Source organism: Gekko japonicus, unplaced genomic scaffold (genome assembly GCF_001447785.1).
Source record: "Gekko japonicus isolate JY-2015 unplaced genomic scaffold, Gekko_japonicus_V1.1 scaffold767, whole genome shotgun sequence".
Classification (NCBI taxonomy): Eukaryota; Metazoa; Chordata; class Lepidosauria; order Squamata; family Gekkonidae; genus Gekko; species Gekko japonicus.
Genome location: NW_015161972.1, coordinates 514,027 through 526,150, shown reverse-complemented (window position 1 = coordinate 526,150; position 12,124 = coordinate 514,027). Strand labels below are relative to the sequence as shown.

At 42.2% G+C, this 12,124-nt stretch overlaps 1 protein-coding gene across 1 annotated transcript in view; it reads left to right on the top strand.

The window, feature by feature from the left end:
* The window catches only part of COLQ (collagen-like tail subunit (single strand of homotrimer) of asymmetric acetylcholinesterase), a 62,920-nt gene that overhangs the window by 24,994 nt on the left and 25,802 nt on the right, over positions 1 to 12,124 (top strand). The window contains 5 exon segments of the mRNA XM_015429692.1: positions 356 to 382; positions 2,684 to 2,755; positions 6,168 to 6,230; positions 8,360 to 8,386; positions 10,611 to 10,655. Coding sequence (XP_015285178.1) covers positions 356 to 382; positions 2,684 to 2,755; positions 6,168 to 6,230; positions 8,360 to 8,386; positions 10,611 to 10,655 — 234 coding nt within the window.

The following is a 12,124-nucleotide window of genomic DNA, read 5'->3' as shown; positions in this document are numbered from 1 at the left end:
CAAATGTGCAGCTTTGGGAGGGATGCACATGGAAGCCATGCCAAGCAACAGTACACTCCTTCTGTCAGGGATGGTCATCCTCTTCAATCAAGTGTGCACCTTTGGGAGGGATGCCAACCTAGCCAGCTGGATCAGCCAAATCAACCCTGGTGATCAGTGTGGTGGTGACAGATACCACAGCCTGATCACCCTCACATCCAGCCCAACTGTACTAGAGATGCAGTGCTATGATTCAAATTGCACCACTGTGCAGAAGACACAATCACTGAAGAATTTATTCTGTCAACATTGACCAAAATGAACACCCTAAATTACAAGAGATTTCGTGTGTCTGATATATTTTTTCCTCCGACAGGGGGAAATTGGCAGGCCAGGAAGAAAGGTAAGAGACAAATCACCTAAAACTCATGAGAGCATGTGATACAAGTAACTGTTGTCTGGAATAACTCCCAAAACTAGATAAAAATCATTTGCTACCTAGTTTAGTATAGAACTTGGGAATGCAGATTTTCATTAGTCTGTATCTTTTATTTTGTGTAGCATTCCACTGCAGTTAATGTGAACCTGGCACTATGACGTAATTATGAATGATATGACACTTGGATCACTGGCAGGCAACTTCATCAGCACTAGGAACTCTGCACATTACAAAATTCTACTTGTAGGACACTTTTGAGTAGGAATGATTGTGCGACTCTCATATATCAACAAAGTCGGAGTCCAGTGGCACCTTTAAGACCAATGAAGTTTAATTCTGGGTATAAGGTTTTGTGTGCATGCACACTTCTTCAGATCTGAAGTGTGCATGCACATGAAAGCTTAGACCCAGAATAAAACTTTGTTGGTCTTAAAGGTGCCACTGGACTCAGACTTTGTTCTGTGCTTCAGACCAACACAGCTACCCACATGAATAGACATGAGGGTTTTTATATACAATCGTGGTTATCAGTGCAATCTTGAGCAGTTACACCTCTTTAATCCTGTTGAAGGCAATGTGTTTAAAAGAATGTAACCGTGTTTGGGATTGCACTGTTATTGTTGTGGTCTGTCCAGATCTGTGGCGGTTCAGGCTGTTGAAGTATGTCTTCTGCTGGTGTACAGGAGGGTTCACTGATTATATACCCCAAAGCACACCTAAACATATACGATACCTTTTGCTGAGTCAACTGACCCATCATGCTCAGTATCATCTAATCAGACAGGTGGCAGTTCTCCTGGGTCTTGGGCAGAACTCATTCCCATCGCTGCTGCCTTGGATACCAGAAAAGGAACATGGAATTATCTGTATGCAAAGTGTGTGCTCTATTACTGCTATAGCCCCTCTCCCAGACAGGGTAGAGAATGTACCCGATGGGTTTGCCTGTGGAAAATTCACTTTGGACATAATTATCAAACATTAAACAAAAAAGGAATCTTGTGTCATAGAACTGCAAATGCATGTTCCAGAAGGAATATTTTTACCACAGCTCTTCCAACACTTCATAAATATATTCTACTTCTCTCCAAAGGCATCCATTATAAGGAACCCATCGTTTAAGACATTCTTAAATTCAAGGAAGGGTTGTGGCTTAGTGGTAGAGCATCTGTTTGGCATGCAAAAGGTGCCAGGTTCAATCACTGGCATCTACAGTTAAGACGGTAGGGTGTGCGTGGTAGGTAAGATGGTAGGTAGTAAGTGATGTCAAAAACCTATACCTAACATCCTGGAGAGCTGCTGCCAGTCTGAGTAGGCAACGCTGACCTTGATAGACCTCCTCTCACCGAGTGCCTGAAATGTCCCCCCAAATGCTGCTCTTGTGAGACAGGACACACCAAGGAACAACATGAGGGTGGAACTGGAGGTCTGCAGTGAGAGGGAGGATATCAGCAACCATCCTCCATCCTTCTCCTTGCAAAATCCATTTGAGACCCCAAACATTAACTTGCCTAAAGCTAGTGAATACATGGCTGAACTGGACAGTTCAAATATTTTACCCTGTCACAAGAGAGAAAGAATTATTATTACCTTTGAATACTTTGGATTTGCCAAAGTATGCTCATTAAAATCTGGCACTTTGCATAATATATATTTTCAAAACATTGTCTCCCTTATGCCATGGCAACTATTTAATCTCACTAATAGAATACTTCCATTTATCTAATTACTCCAATACAGAAGCCAAAGAAATACTCTGCAGGATATAACCAGGGATTCTCATTGTGAAAAGAATTATATGACCACTTTTCCTTCAAAACCCTGAAGTGGTCCAAAATGCCACACAAGAATGCAGCACTGTATATGAACTGCTTGCAAGGAACGTGCCCCCATAGACCACTGCCCATAAGATACAATGACCTGGAAGAACTTCCAAGGTTATGTCTGGTAGGTTGATATAGCTTGAAAAATTTTGTTACACTCACTTTTCTGCCCCCAGTCATGAAATTCAGTATCATTATATCTGATTCTTTCTTTCTTTCTTTCTTTCTTTCTTTCTTTCTTTCTGTCTGTCTGTCTGTCTGTCTGTCTTTCTGTCTTTCTGTCTTTCTGTCTTTCTGTCTTTCTGTCTTTCTGTCTTTCTGTCTCTCTCTTTCTGTTTCTTTCTTTCTTTCTCTTTCTCTCTCTCTTTCTTTCTCTCTCTCTCTTTCTTTCTCTCTCTCTCTCTCTCTCTTTCTTCCCCTCCCTTTTCTTTTCTTTTCTTTGAAGGGCAGACCAGGACCTCCAGGTGTCCCTGGAATGCCAGGACTTATTGGATGGCCTGGGCCAACAGGACCTCGGGTAAGATTAAAGCACAGAGTTTTTCTCAATATGGGTAAAAAGTTTCTTGATTTGCTTTATGTTAAATCAATCTGGTCAAAAACAGCCTGCTTTTGGTAAAATTAGCTGGCAACGAATTTTAAATGTTTAGGATCTATCATGTTTCATTCAGATTTCCATTGCCTTGTACAATGCAGATGGAATAAACAGATAAATAATACATGAAGAGACAGAGGTTACCTAAGATTAGATGCATGCATAGGATTACTAGATCTAGATCCTGACAATAGTTATATTTCTTTAATAGCCCTGAAACATACTTTTTTTTAAAATGTGGAGAGTAGTACTTCATATCTGCTCCAGAGTATGCAGTGGAAAGATGGTTGGAGAATGGCACGGTGGCATCAGAGTGGGATACGTTCTTCATGCATGGCTTTATCCTGCCGCCTTCTTCTGTACCATCCTTTCTTACTGCCCTCCCCATGTAGCTCTTAGGAAAAAGTGTTCTTCATCATCATCCTTATAATGACATTAAAACAAAATATCCAGCACAAATCCAGACTTCTAGGACCACTGAGTGCAATGGACTGAGAAGGATATGCAGCTCTGTGTAGGATTGCATGCACACTGGTAATGCCTCCGTTTGGAGGTGAAAAGGATGCTGTGTTTCTGGGTAGCAATAGCTTTTGGCTGCCAGCTCTCACTCTTCATTAATCTGTCAGGTACCAATCAATGACTCATTTGAGTTTTAAAAGCATCTCAAGACAGCGTATCTGTCAGCTCCTCTTTCTTTTACAGTGTATTCCTTTCACTTGGCTGTCATAGCCTGCGGCAGTCATGGAAAACAATCAGGGTTGCCAACTCCAGGTTGGGAAATATCTTCAGATTTTGTGAGTGGAGCCTGAGGAGGGCGGGGTTTGGGGAGGGGAGGGACTTCAACGGGATATAATGCAATAGAGCCCACCTTCCAAAGCGGCCATTTTCTCCCAAGTGAAGTGATCTCTGTCACCTGGCTGGAGATCAGTCGGCAACTCTAATGCCGTGGGTCGGCAACACCCATTCATCACACACCCATTCATCACACACTGAATTCAACCCTGTCAGATTTTACTAAATGTTGAAAAAGACCGGTTGGATCCCACAGAGAATTTCTACAGATTGTGTGTGTGGGGGGAGTGGATAATTTTCACAAATTCCCCTGTGGCGTGACAGACCCCCTCATGTTGTTGGTGAGGGTGTCCTCCAGGAATGTCATTTGGAGGGGCATTTAGGGCTGCAGCAGGAAGGGAGGCCAGGAAGTCATGGTCTGTGAGTAGACATCTCTTCCTCCTATGGAAATCCTCCATGGCACCCAACCCAATATCTTCGTGGTGACAGGTATAAAGACATAATGACATTCAGGCTACAGAGTGCATGGTGATGCCAGGTACAAAACCTGCTCAGGATGGATAGTCTCCTCTGATTGCCCCCCCCCAATTGCTTCGATAGTGGCTAGGCCCTGAAATCCACATCCTTCTTTCCCTTTTAAATATTATTCCAGACCCAGGCAGATTTGATCCCATCAGTTCCCATGCACATTCCCCTTCTTTCTCTCTCTTGCTGTCAATTTTTCAGGCTCCTGTCTTTTCTCATTGTCTACCTCAGAGTTTGCTCATTCCTGTTAACTTTCTCCCCTTGGTTTTAAGCCAGCATGAAGATCCCACCCACTAGCTTGCCAGCTAGGCCTGAAAAGAGTCTTTTCAGCAGGGAGTTCATTCTCTCCTCCCTGCAAAGGCACTGCTGCTGTGCTTTTATAGAGATGCTGGTGTTTCCATTTATCAAATGTTAATCAGTGCAGCAGGCAACGTGTCTAGTGAGAGAGCTTTCTGCCCCTTCAGGATGGAAATGGCTGTCAGGAAACATTTCTTAGTGGCCCAGTGTCTCAGTCAACTACCAATATAGCTCAAAATAAATTAAGACATTGGTGACACTGGCCAGATCACTAGCCCAAACTGACAATTTAAAGTGGATTGCAGCGGTAGATCACTGCAAGGGGGGAGCAGGGGACACTGTGGAGCAGGGCCAGACAGCCAGATAGCCCAATAAGTAAGTTTCCCTTTGCTAGCTTTTACAACTGATCTCCAGCTGACAGAGATCAGCTCCCCTGGAGAAAATGGCTGCTTTGAAGGGTGGACTCTATGGCATTGTACCATGCTGAGGCCCCTCCCTTCACCAAGCCCCGCCCTCTCCTGGATCCACCCCCAAAGTCTCCAGGTATTTTCCCACCCAGACCTGGCAACCCTAACTCTATGTGCCATTACAACCCTGCTGAGGTCCCTCCCTGCCACAAACCCTGCCCTCTCTAGGCTCCACCCCTGAAAATCTCCAGATATTTCCCAACCCAGAGCTGGTAACCCTAGCATTTAGGGTGCTGTACACAAATATCTCATGTTCACTAAGAGTGTGGTGATTCCCCATCACCTGTACTCTAAAGTAAGCTGCAAAAATATTAATTTGATCCAGAACCATAGTGCTTCTGTTTAGCGTAGCAGGGTACTTGGTTGAATCATCTCAATGATGGTCTGCTTTGCATGCATTTGTATAAATGGCTCCTCCCCTGCCCAAATCTTGCCCTTCTCCGGCTCCACCCCAAAATCTCCAGGAATTTCCCAGCTCAGAGTTGACAGCCATAAATACAGGCCATTGACTTGGGTCATAAGTATGAAAGAGGCAACTAGTTATTCTGGAAACACCTCAAGGACTGTAACATACCCATAAGCCTCAGAACAGTACAGCCTGTGTCAGTGGTCAGTGTGTCCAATTCCCTATGCCCCCCCTCCCCCAGCAACCACTTCCCCTTGCACTATTTCCTATGGTGAAGAGGGGGGAAAGAACCCCTCAACAACAAAACTCACCTTTATCTGCTTACAACAGGATTCAGAGCAGGGGAACAAAATAAATTTTGCCACAGAGCTTGAGCCAGTCCAACTGTACATAGTTGGCAGCAATGTTCCCTCTAAACTGTGAAGTCTTGTGAGCAAAAATTCTACCTTGTGAGCTACTGGCATTGAAGTTGTGAGTGAGTGATCTGGCTACTGCATAAATTAGTTTGCTCTGCAGTCATCCCTCCTGAGCTAAGACAAAAATCTGTGAGCTGGAGGCTAAAAAACTGTGAGCTAGCTCACACTAACTCAGCTTAGAGGGAACACTGGTTGGCAGCATATCCCTTTTTGCTGGTAAAGACCATTTGTTGCCTAGAAAGAGATAATGTCAAAAGATGACCGTCACAATTTAGGCTCAGTTACTTGCATGTCTCTTACATTCCCACTCTTATCGCTGTGTCCAGAATTGTAGCAGTGTTGCATGTTTGACCACTCTGGTGCAGAACCAGAGAGTCAGTTACTGACACCTTGCCACAGGTGTAATGAATAACACTCTTTATTGACCCCTTTAGGGTGAAAAGGGAGATTTAGGTTTGATGGGCTTGCCAGGTACAAGAGGACCAATGGGCTCCAAGGTTGGTTGACCCAGCTGCTATGTTGCTCCACACTGGCTTCTCCTAACTGCTTACAGCTGCTTTCTCGGTTAGAAAGTGCTTGTGGATATTCTTGTCTTGTTTTGAACAGCAGAGGCAGGGAACAGCTGACAGACTCCCCCCCCCCCCCCCCCCCACCACGGAAAGGGCTTACCAATCTGTTAGTTCTTTTTGGATTTGTTCTTCAGATCTCTTCTTTCAGTCTAGTATGGAAGAATGGAGGTTTTAATCCTAAGAACGCATGATGGGTGTAAGCCTTATTAAATAAAATGGGATTTCCTTCTGAGCAGACCTCCTTAGGATTGCTCTCTAAATTGGGTGAATTCTAATCAAGTCTAAGAAAAGTTACATCCTTCTAAATCCACTGGTGTCAGTGGGTTTAGAAGAGTGTAGCTCTGTTTGGGATTGCTGAAGAAGTGTGCTTGCATGTGAAAGCTTATACCTTGAATTACATTTCGTTGGTTTTAAAGGTGCCACTGGACTCAAATATAGTTCAGGGATTGCACTGTTATTCTCCCGCTTTTCTCCTCCAATGGGGAGTCAAACCAGCTTACAAACAGACCTAAGTATGATTTGAGTAAATACCATTCAGATAAAGAAGGGCAACAATAAACAGGAGAAAGACCATGAGCTGAGGGTCTTTTCGCTCCCCCCCTCATACTTCTGGCCTTGTCTATATTCTTTACTTGTGGACTGGAAGGGAAAGAAAAGGGCTGCCTTGATGCTATACAACTGGTAGCCCCACATAATGGACACCGTGTAACCTTGCTGTGATGGGATAGAAGACATCTCTTTGTTCTTTTGGTGTTGGTATTTCTTTTTAAACATATTAATACTCCCTTGTAAGTGAAAAATCAACATAGCATGTGATGGTTTAGCCTAGAACGTTTCTCCCTGTTTCTTTTAATTTGTAGGGAGTTTTTCTAAGGTGGAACATTGCAAATGTGACTATTCTCATCTGCAGATTGAAGCTTTATAGCCCATTTGGTCACCTGAAGATTCTGCTGCCTCATTCTGCCTCATATGTAGACTGCTTTTTTGTCTCTTTCTCATTGGCCAACTGACAGTTATAAAGAATTACTTTATACCAAGAGAGAACTGGTTCCCATCTTTCCCAGTATTGGCTTTCCCTTAATGGTCGCTAACAGCATTCATGAGTCTCACAGAACTTTCTCTCCCAGGCCTTCTAAGCAAACAGAATTAAATAGACTTAAAGAGGTATAACTCTGCTGAGGATTGCACTGTTAGAGTATTTTCTCTGTGAGCAAAATCTTTCCCTTTACATATTAGGCTGTTAAGTTGACTTTACATTGCTATTCTGCTAGGTTACCACCCTCTGTGTAGACTTAATCCTTTCATGCATATTAGCACACTTTTCAGGTGGCAGTACAGAACACTGATACTCTAAACTGCCTTCTTGACAAATTTGTATTAGAAAAAAGAATGGAAAGCTTTGTGCAAAATTTCAAATGGCAGGTTAAGGTGAGGTCCCTCTACGTTCTGCTAATAAGAACACAGAAGAAATAGATAGATTCATTATTATTTTTTGTAGCTAAAGGGGATTAAAGAATCCCAGTTGAAGCACCATTAGGATGTTATCCAGAGCAGATACATTCTAAGTCACTGTTTTTTATAAGTCCTATAAGTAACTTTCTTAAAAATAAATAAAAAATCTTAAATGTTCATAGGAATTGTTTGATATGTAGGAACTGGATTTAATTGAAAGCCCAACTGAAACAAACGTTAGAGAGACTTATCTTTGATAGGTAAAGAAAGCAGAGTACAAATGTTTAGGAATATTTTTTTTCATAGATAGAGATTTCCATACTAGTTGTTATATTCCCTTCTGCTTAAAAACAACAACAAGAAACCTAAATCAATTTTCAAACCTGGCTACAGCATGCTTAATGTACCTGACTTTTAAAATTTCTATTTCATACTGATTTCTTGGCTGAGGTATGTTGTTGTACCTTTGTGCCTTTTTTACTTGCAATTTCTTTCTAAAGCTACAAATGAAACTGTTGATGCAACTAAAAATCAATGGCTTTTTTGTCCAGATGTTAAGATGATTTCACCAATAGCAAACATTAAAATATGTATCCTTTTTCTAGGGACACCCTGGAAGTAGAGGAGAAAAGGTCAGTGATGCAAAGAAAAAGTTTTTATTTTGTTACTGAAAAGCATTTTGATCTATGTTCTTTGGACAAAAGATGTGATGCTTAAATTTTTCATATATGTCAAAAGCCAATCCAATCAAGCACAATGTCCGAGTTTGTAGAAGTTTCAGTGAGCATGTGTTCTGCATTCTCCTGCCTATTCAAGTTCACAGTGTATGTGCACATGCAGCACAATGGACATTGCAAGAATATGTGCATAAGTACACCTATTAAGAACATAAGAACATAAGAGACGCCAATGTTCTTGGATGGGCAAAGGCCCATCCAGTCCAACACTCTGTGTCACACAGTGGCCAGAAATACCAGGGCCATCAGGAGGTCCACCAGTGGGGCCAGGACATTAGAAGCCCTCCCACTGTTGACCCCCCCAAGCATCAAGAAGACAGAGCATCACAGAGCATCACATATTCCCAGACCAGTTTCCATGTGCCAAGCAGGTTCCCCCAACACTTGCAGTATGAGTGATTTGCTGGGGGATACACTATATGGAGATATGGGAAACATAAATGAGCCCCCCATCTAGGGTTGCCAAGTTTACTTACCCCTTGGAGTGGGGGAGCCTCGCTGGGCTCCGGGAGCTTGCGGTGGGCGCGCGTGCGCCGGCAGCATGTCACAGGAAGTGACGTGCTACGTGCTCACGTTGGGGGCATGGCACAGATCGTCGGGGGGGGGAATCGGGCCTCCAAAGCGGGGGATTCCCCGCCCCCAGGCCCATTTGGCAACCCTACCCCCATCCCCTGCAAAGACCCCTTGTGCTGCCTGTATGCAAGTTCATCCTTTACTCTGGTGGAAGGAATAAAGAAAACAGAGTTCTTTTGAACCTCATGCAACTCTGCTGACTATTGATGTTGTACTTGAGCTCACCTGGATTATTCCCTCAGAATTTTACTATTATATCAGTTATGCTTATATTACCAAAATTGCTTAACATTTAGCCTTTGATAACGGATGTACTGTTTTCAAAGCATTAGCAGAAAACAGTCCACAAGGTATTGTTTCATAGATACTTTCCATGACAGAATTTGGACACTCTAGAATGCAAAAGGGAAGTGGAATAAAAATGGCAGTCAGAATTCTAGGAAGAACTGTGGCCAAGCTCCTGGGTGGGAGCAAGGTAAATGTCAAACAGACACAATGTTGACAAACTTGGACAAGTTGCTTAGGGACAGTTCCACATACACTGTCATTTGCTGACCTGCAAATCTGAATCAGCAGTCACCAGTTATTAGAGACAGAACATTCATAGCATTCAGAGTTACTTCAGCATTCAGTTGAAACACACATTTAGCTGAGAGTTATCTAGTAATGAACAGACATGTGTGAACAGTCCCATAGTGGTACAGGCTCTCTTGTTAACTAGGCAAATAAGCTGTTCCTGCATTTAATGCCTTGTATTAGAGACTGCTGCAGATGCTTCTGTAATGTCAGCAATTTGGAGAGATGGTGTGACAGGCTATCAAGGGTTAATGTCTCACAGAGTCTGAGAACCTTTGAGTGACAGGCTGTTCAAACAAATTCTGTGGAGAGCATCAGTTAAGAAATGACAGTTGAGAACTGAGAGTTGAAGAAGAGAAAGAGTTAAGCACTGACTATAGACTGGGAAAGTGGCAGAAGGAATGAGTGGATCAGCAAGGATTCCCATTCAAGCCGAAAGGGAAATTGATTCTAGTTAAGAGAAGTAATTCCTGCCCAATGAAAAGGGAGATATCTCTTGAAAGAGTAGTGATCCCTGGTCTGTGTACGAAGAAGGATTCTGGGAACTGGGTTGTATGTTCCTGCCTTTTAAACCTGATGTGTCAGTGAAACTCAGGAACCTATGCTTGAGTGTTAAAGCAGAAACTGAAAAGAAAGCCTCTTTCATCAAAGTTTTAAAGACCTTGTTGGATAGCAGAAACACTTACTTGTGAGCGACAGATTATCTGGATTTAGTGTGGTTACAAAGTTACCTCAGTTTTTCAGTTCACCTCATACACCCTACCCCTGATTGCACCTGAGCTTTCCCCCTCCAAGTTAAGTAAAACATTTTGTTTATTTTAAATTTCCAAAAGCCTCTCATGTGATACATCAAGACTCTTTCAGGTACTTGTAGGAGGAATGAGAATTTTTTGCTGATCTTTTTTTTAAAGTGATCCTTTCGATATTATAACATACGCATGGTCTTAATCTCTGGTATGGCTTTCTACAGGGAGCTCACGGAGAGAAGGGTGACAAAGGCAGCAAAGGTGATAAGGTAAAATTACTTCAGTGGATTCATCATAGTCTTATCCACATTTATAGAGCATACATAGTTGTTGAACTATATATAACACAGCAGACATAGGCACACAAATGTTGAAAACGGGGTTATAAAATCATTCCCTAATTTATATCTAAATTTCATTATTATTATGTTATTTCTCAAGATTTCCCCCCCCCCCAATTTTTAAATGCTGTCTTGCTGCTTTTACTCTAGTCTGCACCGGGCCTGTCGGGATTAAAAACCTATTTAAACAGATGTTTGCGACTAGGGATGAGCATGAATCCCCCCCATTGGACTTTTATGATCAACTGAGACCAATCTATGGGGTTTCTGATGAGAATTATGGAGATCTTGCCTTTTACGTTCCTTCCCATTCCCTCTGTTGTGTCTGTGGAACCTGGGGGCAAAATGTGCGCGTGTGTATATAAGATAGGTGATGGGATGGGAAAGGACAGAAGGACCATTTTTCACTGCTGAGGTTCTGTTCCTAATAATCTCTGAAGTTCAGTGAAACATCATCAGAATTAGACAGGGATCATATTCCAAATGGAGCTGGGTTAATCTGGTCATCCCACTTTGTGACCTTCTGAGGTAGACAAGATGTAAGAGCAAGTATTGGTACAGTACAGGATATGCAAACACATACACATATACCCTGACATCCAGGAAACTCCAATTACATTAGGAAACTCAAGTCAGAGGAAACTGGAGTTGCCTGTCTTTAAACTAGCCAAGTCTATGGAACAGCTAGCATCACTGTAGTGGAAAATTTTTAACTTACATTTCTGCCTTACTTGTAAAATCCTTCAACCAGATGAGGCACAATCAGACTTATTTATACTATGGCCCAATTAGTAAAGAACCCCATCTCTTGATCGCTAGTATGCAATCATGGATTGATTGGTCTGCCAGGTTTCTTTTTTTTTTTCAATCCCCAGAGGGATATTTTTTTATTTTGCAAATACTACAAAAACTACAAAAAAAATATTAGGAAAGGGACTACAACTAAGGATAAAGGAAAGCAAACCACACTAAACTAAAACCCCAAGAGGAGGGGATCTTTTCACTGTTAGTAAAAATGTTAGTACTATAAGTGTTAATATCACAATATACTTGTAGAGTTCTTGCTTATAACAATTTGCTATTTATATATTATTTTGTTAGTTGTTATGAGAGAAGTCTCTGATCATCTTCTTATTCTTCGCTTCAAAAGGCCATTTTCCAAGTCCTTCTGCCTTTACTTCGGCTTTCTGTCTCTGAAATCGTATACCACTCTGGCTGGTCCTGCACCCTTTTCTGCCGCAGAGTCTCTTCCATTCCAGAGGTAGCAGAGTCACTAGACTTCGTTTCTTCTTCTTTGGACTCTTCGTCTGTCCCCAGCTGACGTCTCAAAAATTCTTTGGCTTTAAAAGTGGAGTCTATCTTCTCTCTTCTATCGTTGATCTTAAAGATGACACCCT